Here is a 13,980-nt window from a genome sequence, read left to right as displayed (position 1 = left end):
TATTTTTATTTTAAATATATTTGAATTAAGCTGTTTTGTATATTTAAGTAAAAATATTCAGATTTGAGTTTTCATTAGCCATATATATGTATAAATTCATTTTTTCTTTATATTTTTAAATATATTATTTGAATTAAGCCGTTTTGTATTTTTAAGTAGCATATTAGCCACATTATATATATATTCGTTTCTTCTTTATATTTTTTAAATATATTAAGTATTTGAATTTAGCTAGTATTTTTATATACATTTAAAAATTAGATTTTTTTTTAAATTTATTGACAAGAAATATAAAGCACAGGTTCTTATTCAAATTATTGCCTTCTCACTCACATTATGTGAACTTATCTTTGCATCAATTTACATATATACTTACATCAATCAATCAATCAAATCAAAATTACTTTATTTATCCCCTAGGGGAAATTCACTTAGTCTGGTAGAATCTGTTAGAATGAGACAGCATGATGGCTGTAGGAGAAGAATCTATTGTATCTCTCTATCCTGCAACAGAGAGGAGCCATCCACTGCTGTTTTTTTGGTCCACAAAGGTTTTGTTTTTATTTATATATATATATATATATATATATATATATATATATACATAATATATATATATATATATATAAATATATATATATATATAATATATAAATATATAATATATGAATATATATATATATATATAATATATAAATATATATATATATATATATATATATATATATATATGTAATTGATTTACTTTACCTACTTTATATGAGCTTATTTCTCTAATTTTTCCTACAAACAGGTTATTCATTAAAATGACCTTACTTGGGGGGGAAATAAAATAAGACCACTGAGGTTTGTTGAAGAGGTTTATTCAAAAATAAAACTGCCACTGTCTTACATATAAGCCAGGAACAGAACAAAACTGTTAAAGCAGCCCTTACAGAAATCAAACTTCAGCACTGTATATATTTTAAAAGTAAAAGTCACTGAACAAATCAGAGATCAATACACGGGGAAAATCTTTTCAGCACACAGTGACGCTGATCGGGTTCCTAACAGGGACAGTGCAGTACAGACACAACAAACAGTAGGAATGTGATGTCATATTCAAAGGCATGCAGACCAGCAACTACCTCCTTATGCCATCATGAGTGAAAACGCTGAGCGAGCATTTAAACTCAAAAATTTGAACCAAAGAGCAATACAAAAAAGAAAATTGTTTGCCAATTCTCAATGGGGAAAAATATTGAGGTTTAGAAATTTTATGTAATAAAAGCAGTTTTCGATGCAATGTCTTTACCCTCAAGAGTTACATCAACTGGGCTCTTCCACAAAGTATTCACTGTAGGAGCTGCTCAAATCACTGCTAAAAGTCAACGGCAACATTCAGTTTTACCTTTACACAGGTGTTAGTTTTTACTTGCTACGGACCTTCAGAGAAGAAAGATGATCTATGCAGCAGCCGCAACACTTAAAACAATCTATCAAATTAATGATTTTTTTTTTTTTTTGCTATACTGACTAAATCGTCAACGATCTGAGGCTGCATGAAGACTACAGTCCTGGGGAGAAAATTAAACTTAAAAAAAAAAGACTGGGACTAGACAGACATGTACAAAAAACAGCAGCTGCAGGGCTGTAAAAGCAAGCAGGGTGCAGGGGTTGAGGGCCTGTCTGTTAAGGAACTAATTAGTCTTCTTCAATCTTCACTCTCACTGGTGTTGGGCTTCGGTGTGGACTGGCTGAACGGGAACGACTGAAACACAAAGGGAGAGGAGTTAGCCTGCCATAGGGGAGGATGGAAGAATGATCAGATATTACTAAGCATCTTAACACCTTTTAGAAAGAGTTCCTGGCTGGAAGTGTGCCGATAGCGGTTAACTGTTTGAATACCTCTTTGACCTCTGAGACCAAAGTAAAAAGTCAAGAGCCACAGATTGGTGAGGATTACACTTGACAATGGCAACTAATCTTTCTACAGCCAAACCTAAACACATAATTACATAAGCCCCAAGGAGGAAAAAAGGCAACTTCTTGAAATAGTTTCCTCACCTGTGACTTCAAGTCTCTTTTTTTAAAGGGAATTTAGGACTTAATCCTTCAATGTGTAAAAACACAAAAGTGGGGTGGGGGTTGGGGACAAAAGCTGCTCTATACCAGAGAATGACCTACACATTTGAAAGCCACTGTCATTATTGAACTGAGTACTAAAACATATAGTTCAATGGAAAAGAACCCAAGGGCCCTGATCCGACAGAGCACTTTTTGCAGGTTAAAAAACACGGCGCCATTGTTTTTCTTGAAGCCTATAATTAAAAAAAACAAAAACCCAGCTTATTGCATCTTTTAAACAAAGTATTAGGCAACCACAGAATAACTTGTCCTTTCAATTTGAATGTAAAAAAATATGCTTTTCTGCAGTTTTTTTTATTTATTTCTGCAGGTTATTATATTTTTTATTAGATTGAGACGTTTAAAAACATGTGGCAGTCCATAACACAAATGCAGCAAGCTAAAAGCCGAATTCTCTTTTAAAACCACTACAAATGGCCACCCCAGGCCGCTAAAAAAAGCACTGTCTGATCAGGGCCTCAATGGCGGTAATGATGTTGCAACATGTATGGCACAAAAAGAAAAAACATCTGTAAAAGCCTCCTCGGAGATGTCACCACATTATAATTCATCTTGCCTTCCCCTCTTGCACTCCACATCCAAACACTCACATGCAAACACACATTTGTACTCTGAGCATGCTTGTTAACAACCTCAACTTTAGCTCTATAATCCCCAGATTTGCAGACTACATCAGACCTGTGCATTTTGTTTCACCATGAACATGAGCTTGTCAGGGGGTTTGATTTTTGGTTACCTTTGGAGACAGTGGCAGAAACAACAAGTACAGAGAAGCGAAGGATGAAAGGACTGAAGGACGGATGACTACAACTTGGAGAGACACTGCGCAGGGAGGCTCTTGAAGACTGATCTCTCGTCAGCTCTCTTTCTCTCACTTTCAGAAGCTAAGACAGAGGCCGAAGAACTCTGGTAGGTAGGTAGGGGGGTCTGGTACGTAGGTAGGTAATGGATTTAAAAAGGTAGTGGTCGAACTCTGATCTGTGTGGGTCAGCCCTCTGGTACATCTGAAGGCTGGCTGGCTGGCTGGGTGGGTGGGTGACTCTAGTAGAACAACTCTATGTGTGCACGGGCTGATCTCGTCTGAGCGCGTGCGTCGGTTGAACTGACGGTCACTGTGGGGAGGGTTCGGTCGGTAGGTCGACCTCTTTCTCGCTGTCTAAGACCAGATGCAGGCGAAGGCTGATCTCAGGTCAGCGCTTAGTCACCCTCCCGCAGGACGTACACACCGCCAGCTGGCAGACCCTGGGCCTGGGATCAGCTGCGGTGTCAGTGCAGTGCTCAGCTCCCACCACACGCTTTAAAGAAAATATGAAAAATAAACAAAACTGTGCTGCAATGATGCTTAACTTAAGTTACACCAATGGTGTCGTTTTGTCTGATATCAGCTCATATTTTTCTGGAGAGTTCTCTTAATCTAGCCAAATTCAGAATAAGGGAATTTAAACGTGAGAAAAAATGATAACATTTACAATACTACCCTTGAACATCTCGACTTAACACTTGTCAATCCAATAAATACAAATTTCTCTCTTGCTCTATCAGCCTAAATTAAGTTCTGTAGAATCGAGCTATATCTAAAGGTGGGTGAGATTTTTTAAAAGCAAGAGTACAGAAAATATTGGTGCATCTCACTGGTTTTAGCTGCTAACAGTTTACAATCTGTGTAAAGACTGTCTTTCATGTGCTCTCGTTTCACAATCGAGTGAGGGGGATCAAGAGCTACACTGAGATTTAACAGTGCAGAGCTATCAAGAGTTAGAAAAGAGAGCACATGAGAGAGACGTCTAAACTTTTATCTACTCATACTTCCCTACACCAGACAGAGGGCCCAAGTCCCTGTCCTCTACCCCTCCCCCACTCCTCTGCTGGCCAACAGCAGAGGCAGAAGACATGGCAGAAGATGCAGATCTCTCCGTGTTGAAGAGGTGAAGGGGCCTCGGTGGTCGTCCCGTCTCACCGCCAAGTGGCGTCTGATTGGTGGCAGCATGGCGCTCCCGGGTGGAAGGAGGGTCTATTGAACAGTCATTCCCTGCCTAAGATGGAGCAACTAGTTCTGGCTAGCGTGAAGAACATAACTGACCCTCTCTTAAGATAGTTGTGGTCTGACCTGATATCTAAAAATCTAAAATGGTTAATCTAGATCTTACTGGAGCTTCTTTACACGCATATAAAATGTCTTGGTTAAAACACTGACACCTGGCAGGACTAAGCACTACAAATTTATTAAACAGCCTACGCCCTGTTTCAGTGAATGACAGACGTCTAGACTGAGGGTTTACCTGTTCCTCTTGTGATTGGCTGACGGAGTTCGTGAGCGGGATCTGGAGACGGATCGTCCTCTGGGTGCAGAGCCGGACCGAGACCGAGATCTGGAGCGACTGAGGGAAAGAGAGAAGAACAACATTTACATGCTCCGCTACTGAAGGATAAAGCTGGAATTATGTTTCTGCAGAGATACATGTAAACATTTTTGCAAACCTAGGCAGAGCAGGGTGTCATGGATAGCTTGCAGAGGCTTGCAGACGTGCACAACTCCCAAATCTCAATGTGGAGTGCTGACCTGCCCGTCAAGCATGCTGATTGGTTGATCCAACATTGTTTCAGGAAGGTTTTTCTCTTTCAGAGTTTTGGTGTAAAAAGCAGTCTTCTAGTAGATCATTGGAAACTAAATTCTTATCCTTAATACAGTAATTGAGGTGGTAAAGCCAAATTCTTTGTCTTAAACGGATTTCATCCTAGTGGTCCGAACAACATGTGTGCAGAGAATCATCATTCACGGCTAATATTTGTCTTTACTGTAAACTGTAATTTACAGAGAGATATTAACCCATTGACGCCAAAAACGGCTGTAAAACCTCTGGGCGATTTTAAAATAAGCCCCTAAAACCTGAAGTTTTTCTGGAAATTCAACAGAAGTGTCAACGCTTCTACTAAATAATAGATTTTTCAGCCTCTGTAGCAGGTAGAAATGAAATTCCAGAAGTATTTGAGAGCTTATACAAATACTACAAAACAACGTACCCGCTTTTCAGGCTTCAATGGGTTAACAACAATTTACCCCACTAGTTGTAAAGCGATTCTGAGCCCATTGTACGTGTTAACATAACTTAGTAAAACATTTTTACTGTGCATGTCTGACTCTACAACCCTGTCTCCAGGAAGGAAGGTTTGCAATGACAGTGTTTCAGATAATTATGGCATTCAAACATGTAGTCGAGACAACATACCTTCTTAACGGAGTCCTGGACTTGGAACGAGCTTGGGAGCCAGACCTAATGTCACAGGAAGTAAAGTGGATTTAATTATAGCTATGGAGGGAAGGATAACACTTGTAGTGTTAACGACTGGAGAGAGACTGCAAAAACGACAAACACACTGCACATAAATTTAATTGATCCCTTGTGTCAATTAAATGTGTCCTTACCTGCTCCTGCGCCTGGAATAGGATGGAGATCGGCGACGACTCCTGAGAAAAACAAGAGGAACAAAAAGGATAAACAACAGGCTCATCTGTTTGCCTGACTGGCAAGTATAACTAGACAAAGCATAACTGGTTACAATTAACTATTCAAGATCAAAACAACTGTATGGAGGTTAGTAAAAAGAAAAAGGTTTCTAACCAGGGACAAGATTATTCTAATTTGCAAAATAAATCATCCATTTAGATGGTTTGTACAGTTTTCTGGAGTAAAATGACACAAACAGACTTTGTATTTAAGGGATGGGCTCAATAATGAAGTCCCTGAGGGGTCAACATGGCTAAACAAACGGCAGCTACTAGTCAACACTTCCTCCCAGTGGAAATAACTTGCTCAGTGAGCTATCAACATGCCAGTATAACCTGTTGGACGACGTTGTTCCTGGCAACAGCAGAAATAAACAAGACGGATGACGTGAAACTGCCAATGACCATCCGCCACACAGATAGCTGTGTTATAGCTATACAAGAGACCAGGAGTTTGCAATCGCATGCATGGCAAAAATTGATAATAATCGTGTTCTGTGTTATTTTATGTTTCGGATCTTATCTTGCACGAGACACCAGGAGACATTCAATACATATGTTGTGTTGCAAAAAGCACCATAATTAGAAGCATTGGCCACATTGTGTGTGCATTGGTGCTGACGTACCGGCTGTGGCTACGGCTGCGGGAGCGAGATCGATAACGGCGCCCACGGGACCTGGACCTGGAGCGAGATCGGGAACGAGAGCGAGATCTGGAACAGAAACAGAAACAAAAACAAGTTTATTTACAAAACCAGCATGCTTCAGAGCAGTAAATGATAAATAAATCTGCTGCCTCAATGTCAATGCGGACTGAAAAAGTGCATCTCATCAGCTACAACTACATGAAAACACCATCATATTCTTTTCACCTGCTGCCGCGACGACCTCCTCCTCCTCCCCCTCTCTTGCTGAAGCGGTAGCAGTCATAGGCATAATGACCCCGGTCCCCACACTGGTAACACCGATCATTGGGGTCGAACTGTCGTCGGCTGGGGCGCCCACGGCCCTTCCTGGAGAGGCCTGTTGACATCTCCACACGAACACGGGACCCACAAAGGAGCCTGAAGAAAAGAAACATTAGTAAAAGAGGCAAAATACTTTGACTGTTTAATTCATAGTGTTCTTCACGCCAGCTGCAAGGATTTAAATCAAAGTACTTACTTCCCATCCATGCCTTTAACAGCATCTTCTGCATCTCTAGGATCCTCAAACTCCACAAATGCAAACCCAGGTGGGTTCCTGGCCACCCATACGGTTCTCAGCGGGCCATAATAACTGAATGCTCTCTCCAGCTCCCCCTTGGCAGCACCATTGCCCAAGTCACCCACGTACACTTTGCAGTCGGTGGCCCGAGACGAACTACGGGAGGAATAGTAAGACATATCTCCTTGCCTGTTGGGGAAAGGGGAAAATGTGTAAAAAAGAGATCTTATGTATTATCAATGAGATGATAAAGAAATCACAGTCTACTTTAAAAATGCAAATCTTTGGTATTAGCACAGAAAACAAACCAATGAGGAAAATGTCACATTAACCTTGAGAAAAAACTAGATTAGGCACTTTAAAAAATATATATAAGTTTTATGAAATGCTTCAGACTTGATAATTAATGTTCAAAAGGAATGTTGGACTTTGGGTGTAGTTGATTATTTGACACCATGGTATTAGCAACGTTAGAATAGTTTGGGATTTTTTATTAGTTTTGATTTCGTTGTCAATTCTTGTTTTCAAATTCAATTAGTTTTAATGAGTTTTTAGAATGTGTTTGCTAGTATTAATTGGTTTTTATTTTTTGGAAAACGTTTAGTTTTAGTTTTTATTAGTTTTAGTTTCTTGTTATGGGGTATTTGTTGGGTGTGAGATTCAAGACGAGACGAAAACGAATTACATTTTCACTATACTTTTAGTTAGTTTTGTAACCACAAAATGCAGTTAGTTAGTTATAGGTTTTTTAAAAACTTGTGTTTATTTTTATTTAAGTGGAACACCCTGCCTGACTCAGTTAAACATGCCAAATCAGTAGCCATTTTTAAAAACAGATTAAAAACCAATCTTTTTTCAACAGCATTCGGTTGAACTGTGTATATGGCAGAGCTTGTCTACCTGCACTCTTCAATTAATTTGTAATTGATTTTTTTTTCTAATTGTTTGTATTTGCTTGTTTTCTGTTGTTTTGTTTTGTTTTTCAACTGTAATTATGTATATATTGTGAAGCACATTGAGTCTGCCTTGTGCATGAAATGCGCTCTATAAATAAAGTTGAATTGAATTGAATTATTTCAGTTAACGAAAATGTTTTTTTACAATTCTAGCTTTCGTTAGTTTTAGTTAACTATAATAACCTTTGATATAAGTACATGTCCTGAAATAAAGGACCTTTATACTGCTGCACCTGCAGATGGAGGACTAGAAGATATTCTGCAGCTCAGCAGGTGTAACAGCGACACATGCCGCCTGTTAGCGCGCCAAACACGGCAACAAGAAACCTCTTTGACCCAAGATCGATCACGGCAGAAATCAGCTGCTTGACTTCAGTCACAGAGACAGAGAGTTAATTATATTATCTGGATAACAACTGATAAGTTGTGTTAGCCGGGCAAATCTCACTAAATCCGACAAGAAGCATGTTATATGCGTTATTATTTACAGTATTCCATACCCACTGAAGACGAATAGCTGTTTAACTTACTTAAATTAAATGTGGGTAACTTAATCCATTGCATAGACTGAATAACTGAATATACAGTATGAATATAGAGTATATGTAGCTTACGGTAGCCGTTAGCTTAGCATTAGCAACAGTCAAGAGGGTCACGAAGCTATTTGAAGCTCACCAACACTTCATTGATTAATAATTTTACGTAGATATACCCTTTCAAACATATCTACTCAAAATAAATACATAAATATGACCCGTGTGTGTATTAAGGTGGTTAAATCGGGACTGAGGCGAAGGCCCGCTCTCAGCCTGCTCATAAACAATGGCCGCTGCTAAGTCTGAAGCTAACGTTACCTTCTCCCGCTGCTCCGCCGATTTCTGACTCAGATCCCCGCAGAGATTAAATCCTCCCGCTCCGAACAGAAGCCCGGCTGGTGTTGCAAATATCAACGACTGTGATTGTTGCAGAATGAATGAGCTAAAGCGCCACTGGAACGGACATCAACGAGTCCTCCACATGTCTGTAGCTCACAGGTCATTAACTTCCAGAAACGGCTCGCTGGAAACGATCATGCTACGTCACATCCGCTTCTGCGCACATCCGGGGAATACTTTCAAAATACAGGTAATTAAATACAAGGTCGACCTTTCTTTTTTGAAATTGAATTCAACAACTACCTTGAATGTATTAAAATCATTGAAAATAACAAATGTAAACTGTGAACATAATTCAAAAAATATTTGGAGAATATAATATGCCATGCCTTTTTCTTTTTTTTCCCCTCTTTCCTTTTTCATTATTTTTATTATCCCGTTTAATTTACACTTTGTCTCATATTTATTTAAATTCTCAATTTGTGATGCCAGACTTTGTTTTGTTCTACCCAAGATCAATGTTCTGACTGTAATCTGAACTTCTCAATAAAGTTTTGTTTGGGGGAAAACAGTTAATTAAATACAAATGCATTTGAAATGTTTTCTACAGGCCACAGTTAAAAATACTCATAGCATTCCTAAATAAATGAACTCAGGGGACTGCTCATACTCACTTTACATTTGTCTACGTATTTACACTACCTCGTTCAATAACTACATGGATTTTTTTTAAAATATATTATTGTCAATCAGCATTAATAAACACATGACTATGTCTGTGAATTTACATTTAAACTTGGGTCTTATGAGGGGTTGGAATACATTTAAAAGGTCTTAGTAATCTCTTTCAATTTCAACAAATATATATTTTTAATTTTATGCTATTTCTTTCTATTTTATCTTTATTCTATTCTATTATTATATTATATTTGTATTATTTTAATCTCTTTACTGCTGCAACGCCCGCATTTCCACCATGGCTATCAAAAAAGGAAAATCTTATCTTAGTGACTTTTATGTTTTCAGTGATATTTAAATAGATGTTTGGATCAGAATATTTTAACATTTTAAAGGAGGGCAATTATTTTTGATAACTACATGTAGGCTCTCAGTGCTTTTCTGTTATTACAATACATTATTGTTATTAAATCAATTGTTTTGGACTTTGTTTTATATCCTGTTTTCTTACTCAGTGGTGAAGTAAACAGATATATTATTAAAGCAGAAGTAGCAATAAAAACAAAACAAAAAAGGAGTAGAAATACTCAGTTGCAAGTAAAAGTCCTGTATTTAAAAAAAAATCCCATAATCATAGTATATGTTATTATTATTATTATTATTATTATTATTATTGGAGATTATGGTTATACATGGTAGTTTTATATATGTATGTTTATGTATATATATATAAATAAATAAATAAATATATATATATATATATATATAAATATCTATATGATATTCCAATTCATTGAGATGCACCTGTAAAAGTGGATATATGCAATAAAATAATATGTGTAGTTCAGAGGAGGGGAGCTGCTGCTACATGCTGTGTGTGTGTGTGTGTGTGTGTGTGTGTGTGTGTGTGTGTTTATGTATATATATATATATATATATATATATATATATATATATATAATCAAACAGTTCATGTTCATATATATACATATTTTTGGAGCATTTATATGTGTTATCTACATTATCTACATATGACATCTATATACCATCTGAAGGAATGAATGATAATCCTTGAACATGACAATTTAATAAGCAATAACCTGACATATTTATACAATAAAACATTCCTCACATTTTGAAGAAGTCAAAACAAGAGAATGTTTATTAAAATTGTCGTCAATTAATTTTGTTTTGACAAATAGATTCAGCTCTTAGTGGCATCACAGAATAATAATTCAAATAAAGTCATATTATGCCTTCTCTCCGACTGCTGCACACATACCTAGACTTGAGAAATTCTCTCCTTGTGGGTCCTGATCATGATTTGTGTGTGGTTTACAGTTTACCTGACTCAAAAATATTGTACTGTAAATTATTTTTGTTGCTCCTGATCTCTCTCAAAGTTCTTCTCATGCTAAATTCAATCCTCCATTTATTTATTTATGGACACTTTGATTGCACTCAAGCAATAATAAAACAGAACTTTACAGTAATATTGAACCTGTAAAATGTCCATGCATCCATTGTCTCACACAAATAATGACTCAGACACGTTACACCTTGAAAATAAACTATATTCAAATAAGGTCAATTTCACTTAATTAAAGACCTTCATATTCTGTCAGTAACACATTACACCTCATGCCATGTTCTCAAAAACAAGTTTTCATTTTTTTTCAAAGATTTTTTTTCCACATTTCATAAAAAAAACTTAAATATCATCTTCAGTTAATAATTTATTACAGTATTGAATAAATGTTTATGTCTATCACATGATATTGTAGTAACTCAGTCATTATTTCCCTACAAAGGTTCAGGCAGAGAGAGAAATTTTTCATCATCACAGGAAAAAACTTCACAGAGAGACACATAGAAGAGCAAGACCTGGGAGGGAGCGAATGGGAGAACAGGGGAAGAAGAAGAAGAAGAAGAAGAGGTGGGACACGAACACGGACACAGAAATATCGTACACCAACAAACAAAAAGATGAGCGGGCGTGTTGCTCGATGCAGACGGAGCTTTGACACAACAGAGCACTCTCTCTTTACACAGCTTCAATAGGTACCAAAACAAATAAGCAGCAGACACTGAATCCACATATGCTGTGTGTGCTTGTGTGTGTGTGTCTTCAGGCTCATTGTATGCATCTCACCTGCACCTCCCAGTTCATGTATTGGATTTTTCTTGTAAAAAAGCATGCGAAAACTTCCATTAAATTCACAGGACCATGCATTTTCCTATAGCTCTACTCTAAATATGTTTTTAGTTCCGTTTTGGCTTCAAGTTTGGCCATCAGAGTTAAATTTAATGATTTTTCTGTTCCATAAATGTGCATTATAAGCCTCACCAATTGCTTTTGAGGATAATTTGCAACGTGTATTCATATAAAATAATAATACAAAATAAGTAATTTCTTTAATTTTTCACCAGTTTTTACTTCCTTGCAACCAAATTTTCAGTCTGAGTGCCAGAGATCTTGTTAATTACAAGATCCCAAATAATTGAACTGAAGTTTTCGCTTTTGTTTTTCAAGAAAATCCATGATCTGATCAGAGAAGTCCAGGTGAGTTGGTATGAGATGAGCCTTGATGTGTGTGTGTGTGTGTGTGTGTGTGCTTGCATGCTTGTGTGTGTGAGTGTGTGAGTGTGTGTGTGTGTGTGTGTATGTGTGCCACTTGCTCATTTTTAATTTCACAAAGAGCCTCTGCTGTTTAAGATTCAAACTGTGGGGAGTGATTACCCCGGGGGTAAAATATGCCTATAGGCGTCCATCACAGTAGACCATGCTGCTAACACAAGTACACGAGGATTCTTCATGCATTTGCAGAGTAACACGGAGGGGATGCAAACACAAACACACACTGGGGAGGGGCGGGTGAGGAGGAGAGGCTGGATGGGGGAGGGAGGGAGGGAGGGGGTATCACATCTAGCTACAGAACAGCAATGGCCGAAGCCAGACAGTTAGTACAGAAGTTCATGGAAACATGGAGCATTGTCCAGACATTGTAGACAGTTCTGTTTGTGGGTGCTGAGCTGAGCACACCTGGGTCTCACCTGCTGGGTGCTGATCGTTCTTCACACAAGAGTTCAGCAGATATGTGTGTGTGTCTGTGTCTGTGTGTGTGTGTGTGTGTGTGTGTGTGTGTGTGTTTGATGTGTAATCTTGGTCCCACCTGGTGGTTTAGTGAGTAGACTACAGTCAGGCTACTGTTACACCCTCACGCACTGCTGGCCTGCCCCACAGCCACCATTAATATCTACAAAAAGTTCCTCTTTAGCTCATGACAACCCGAGACTGACAATTATACTGGCAATGTTCCACACTGTTTCTTCATGTAAACATGCTACTTACACTCAAAAACTCCTCCTCCAAGAGAACTGAATGAAGAAAATGTACGTTGGCGGAGGGTTACAACAAACACTGGAGCAGAAAAAGATGTGAACTGACCTCTCGTCCGAGCTACTAACGAAATAAGATGTTTTAATTGTTTTCTGTATTGCACATTGAAAACACTCCTTGAACTAAACTCCAAACTGTTCGCCTCAAGGACCTGCGGCACAGCTTATCCATAGATAAATAATCTTCTTGTAAATAAATAAATATCTAAATAAATGATTTTATACATAAGTAACATTGACACAAACGTACTTCAGTAAATTAGATTATGGATTATGTTTGGTTATGATACACTACACTGTTTGAGCAGTTCCAAGGGGAGCTTCTTCTTCGCTGTGGAAAATATATCAAAATATTATCCACTCAATTCAGTAACGATGTAATCTACACTACCAACTATATATATATTGATACTATTCTAAACATTGTTTAGAAGTACAAAAAAATCTACCTTGGCTATATCTGCAAGGAAAATATACAAAATCTGTTAGTTTAAGAAAAGTTTACAAAGTATAGTTAGGTAAGGGTAAACGAATCAAATCTTTCTGATATATCGTGTGTAACAACAATAACAAATTCCACTTGTATAGCTTATCATTTGTTTGTAATGCACCTGCAGCACAATATGCAGTGTATTTAATGTAACTGATATTAGGCAGTAAATATTACGGTCGTTGTGATGTGAAGCAGCATGTGGAGAAGCATGCTGGACTCTTCTACTGTAAACTATTTTATTGTTCTGTGTTGTTGCACACTGTTTCGCTACATTTGCTCGGACATTTTTGCAAACACTGACTTCTCAGCTTTTTGTACCTCAATGTTGACAGTAAACCTGAAATGTCGGTGTGGAAATGTCACAGCAGGTGTCACTGATGCACTTTTCTAGCTGTGGATTATTATTATTTTTTTAATTAAAGGGATAGTTTGAATATTTTGAAGTGGGGTTACAGTCAGTGTTTTACAAACAATATCAGTTTAAATCTATGCTATATTTAGAGTTTTTTCACCGCTTTACCTTTCCGTCAGAAAGCTTTTTTAAAGTCACAAGACTCCTTTAACCCTTTAATGCACAACATGGGTCTAAAGTGACCCGGAAAAGTTTTTATATATTCTATATCTTTGCAATAAATTATTTTCATCATTCAGTATTCCAGTTTTTCCTCAATTAGTTTGTTTTTGATCATCATACATGCTAATTTTATGTTTTCCTTTATTTAAAAAATAAAATAAAATCCC

General features: G+C 37.4%; 1 protein-coding gene across 2 annotated transcripts; it reads right to left on the bottom strand.

The window, feature by feature from the left end:
* Positions 1-847: 847 nt before the first annotated feature.
* Positions 848-8,871, bottom strand: srsf7a (serine and arginine rich splicing factor 7a). Of its 2 annotated transcripts, XR_009394120.1 has the most exons (9): positions 8,649-8,871; positions 6,797-7,027; positions 6,505-6,696; positions 6,259-6,345; positions 5,552-5,593; positions 5,355-5,399; positions 4,407-4,505; positions 2,864-3,422; positions 848-1,750 (listed from the first exon to the last, which is right to left on the bottom strand). XR_009394120.1 is itself a non-coding variant. In XM_059330518.1 (8 exons), the coding sequence occupies exons 2-8, from the start codon at positions 7,015-7,017 to the stop codon at positions 1,684-1,686; spliced, it is 753 nt and encodes a 250-aa protein (XP_059186501.1). In that variant the 5' UTR covers positions 7,018-7,027; positions 8,649-8,870; the 3' UTR covers positions 848-1,683. The 2 variants fall into 2 exon arrangements, 1 of the variants encoding a protein (XP_059186501.1); XM_059330518.1 differs by lacking the exon at positions 2,864-3,422 and having other exon boundaries at positions 8,649-8,870.
* Between the last annotated feature and the right edge of the window lie 5,109 nt (positions 8,872-13,980).

Source organism: Centropristis striata, chromosome 4 (assembly GCF_030273125.1).
Source record: "Centropristis striata isolate RG_2023a ecotype Rhode Island chromosome 4, C.striata_1.0, whole genome shotgun sequence".
Classification (NCBI taxonomy): Eukaryota; Metazoa; Chordata; class Actinopteri; order Perciformes; family Serranidae; genus Centropristis; species Centropristis striata.
This window is presented reverse-complemented; position numbering and strand designations above follow the sequence as displayed.

Bases quoted from the DNA above. Each gene is read 5' to 3' on its own strand.
- srsf7a (XM_059330518.1), bottom strand. From the start codon at position 7,017: ATGTCTTACTATTCCTCCCGTAGTTCGTCTCGGGCCACCGACTGCAAA. The intron at 6,346-6,504 runs GTGAAAAGAATA...TTTCTGTTCCAG, and splicing joins GGAGGTCGTCGCGGCAGCAG to ATCTCGCTCTCGTTCCCGAT. The intron at 5,594-6,258 runs GTACGTCAGCAC...TGTTTTTCTCAG, and splicing joins CGCAGCCGTAGCCACAGCCG to GAGTCGTCGCCGATCTCCAT.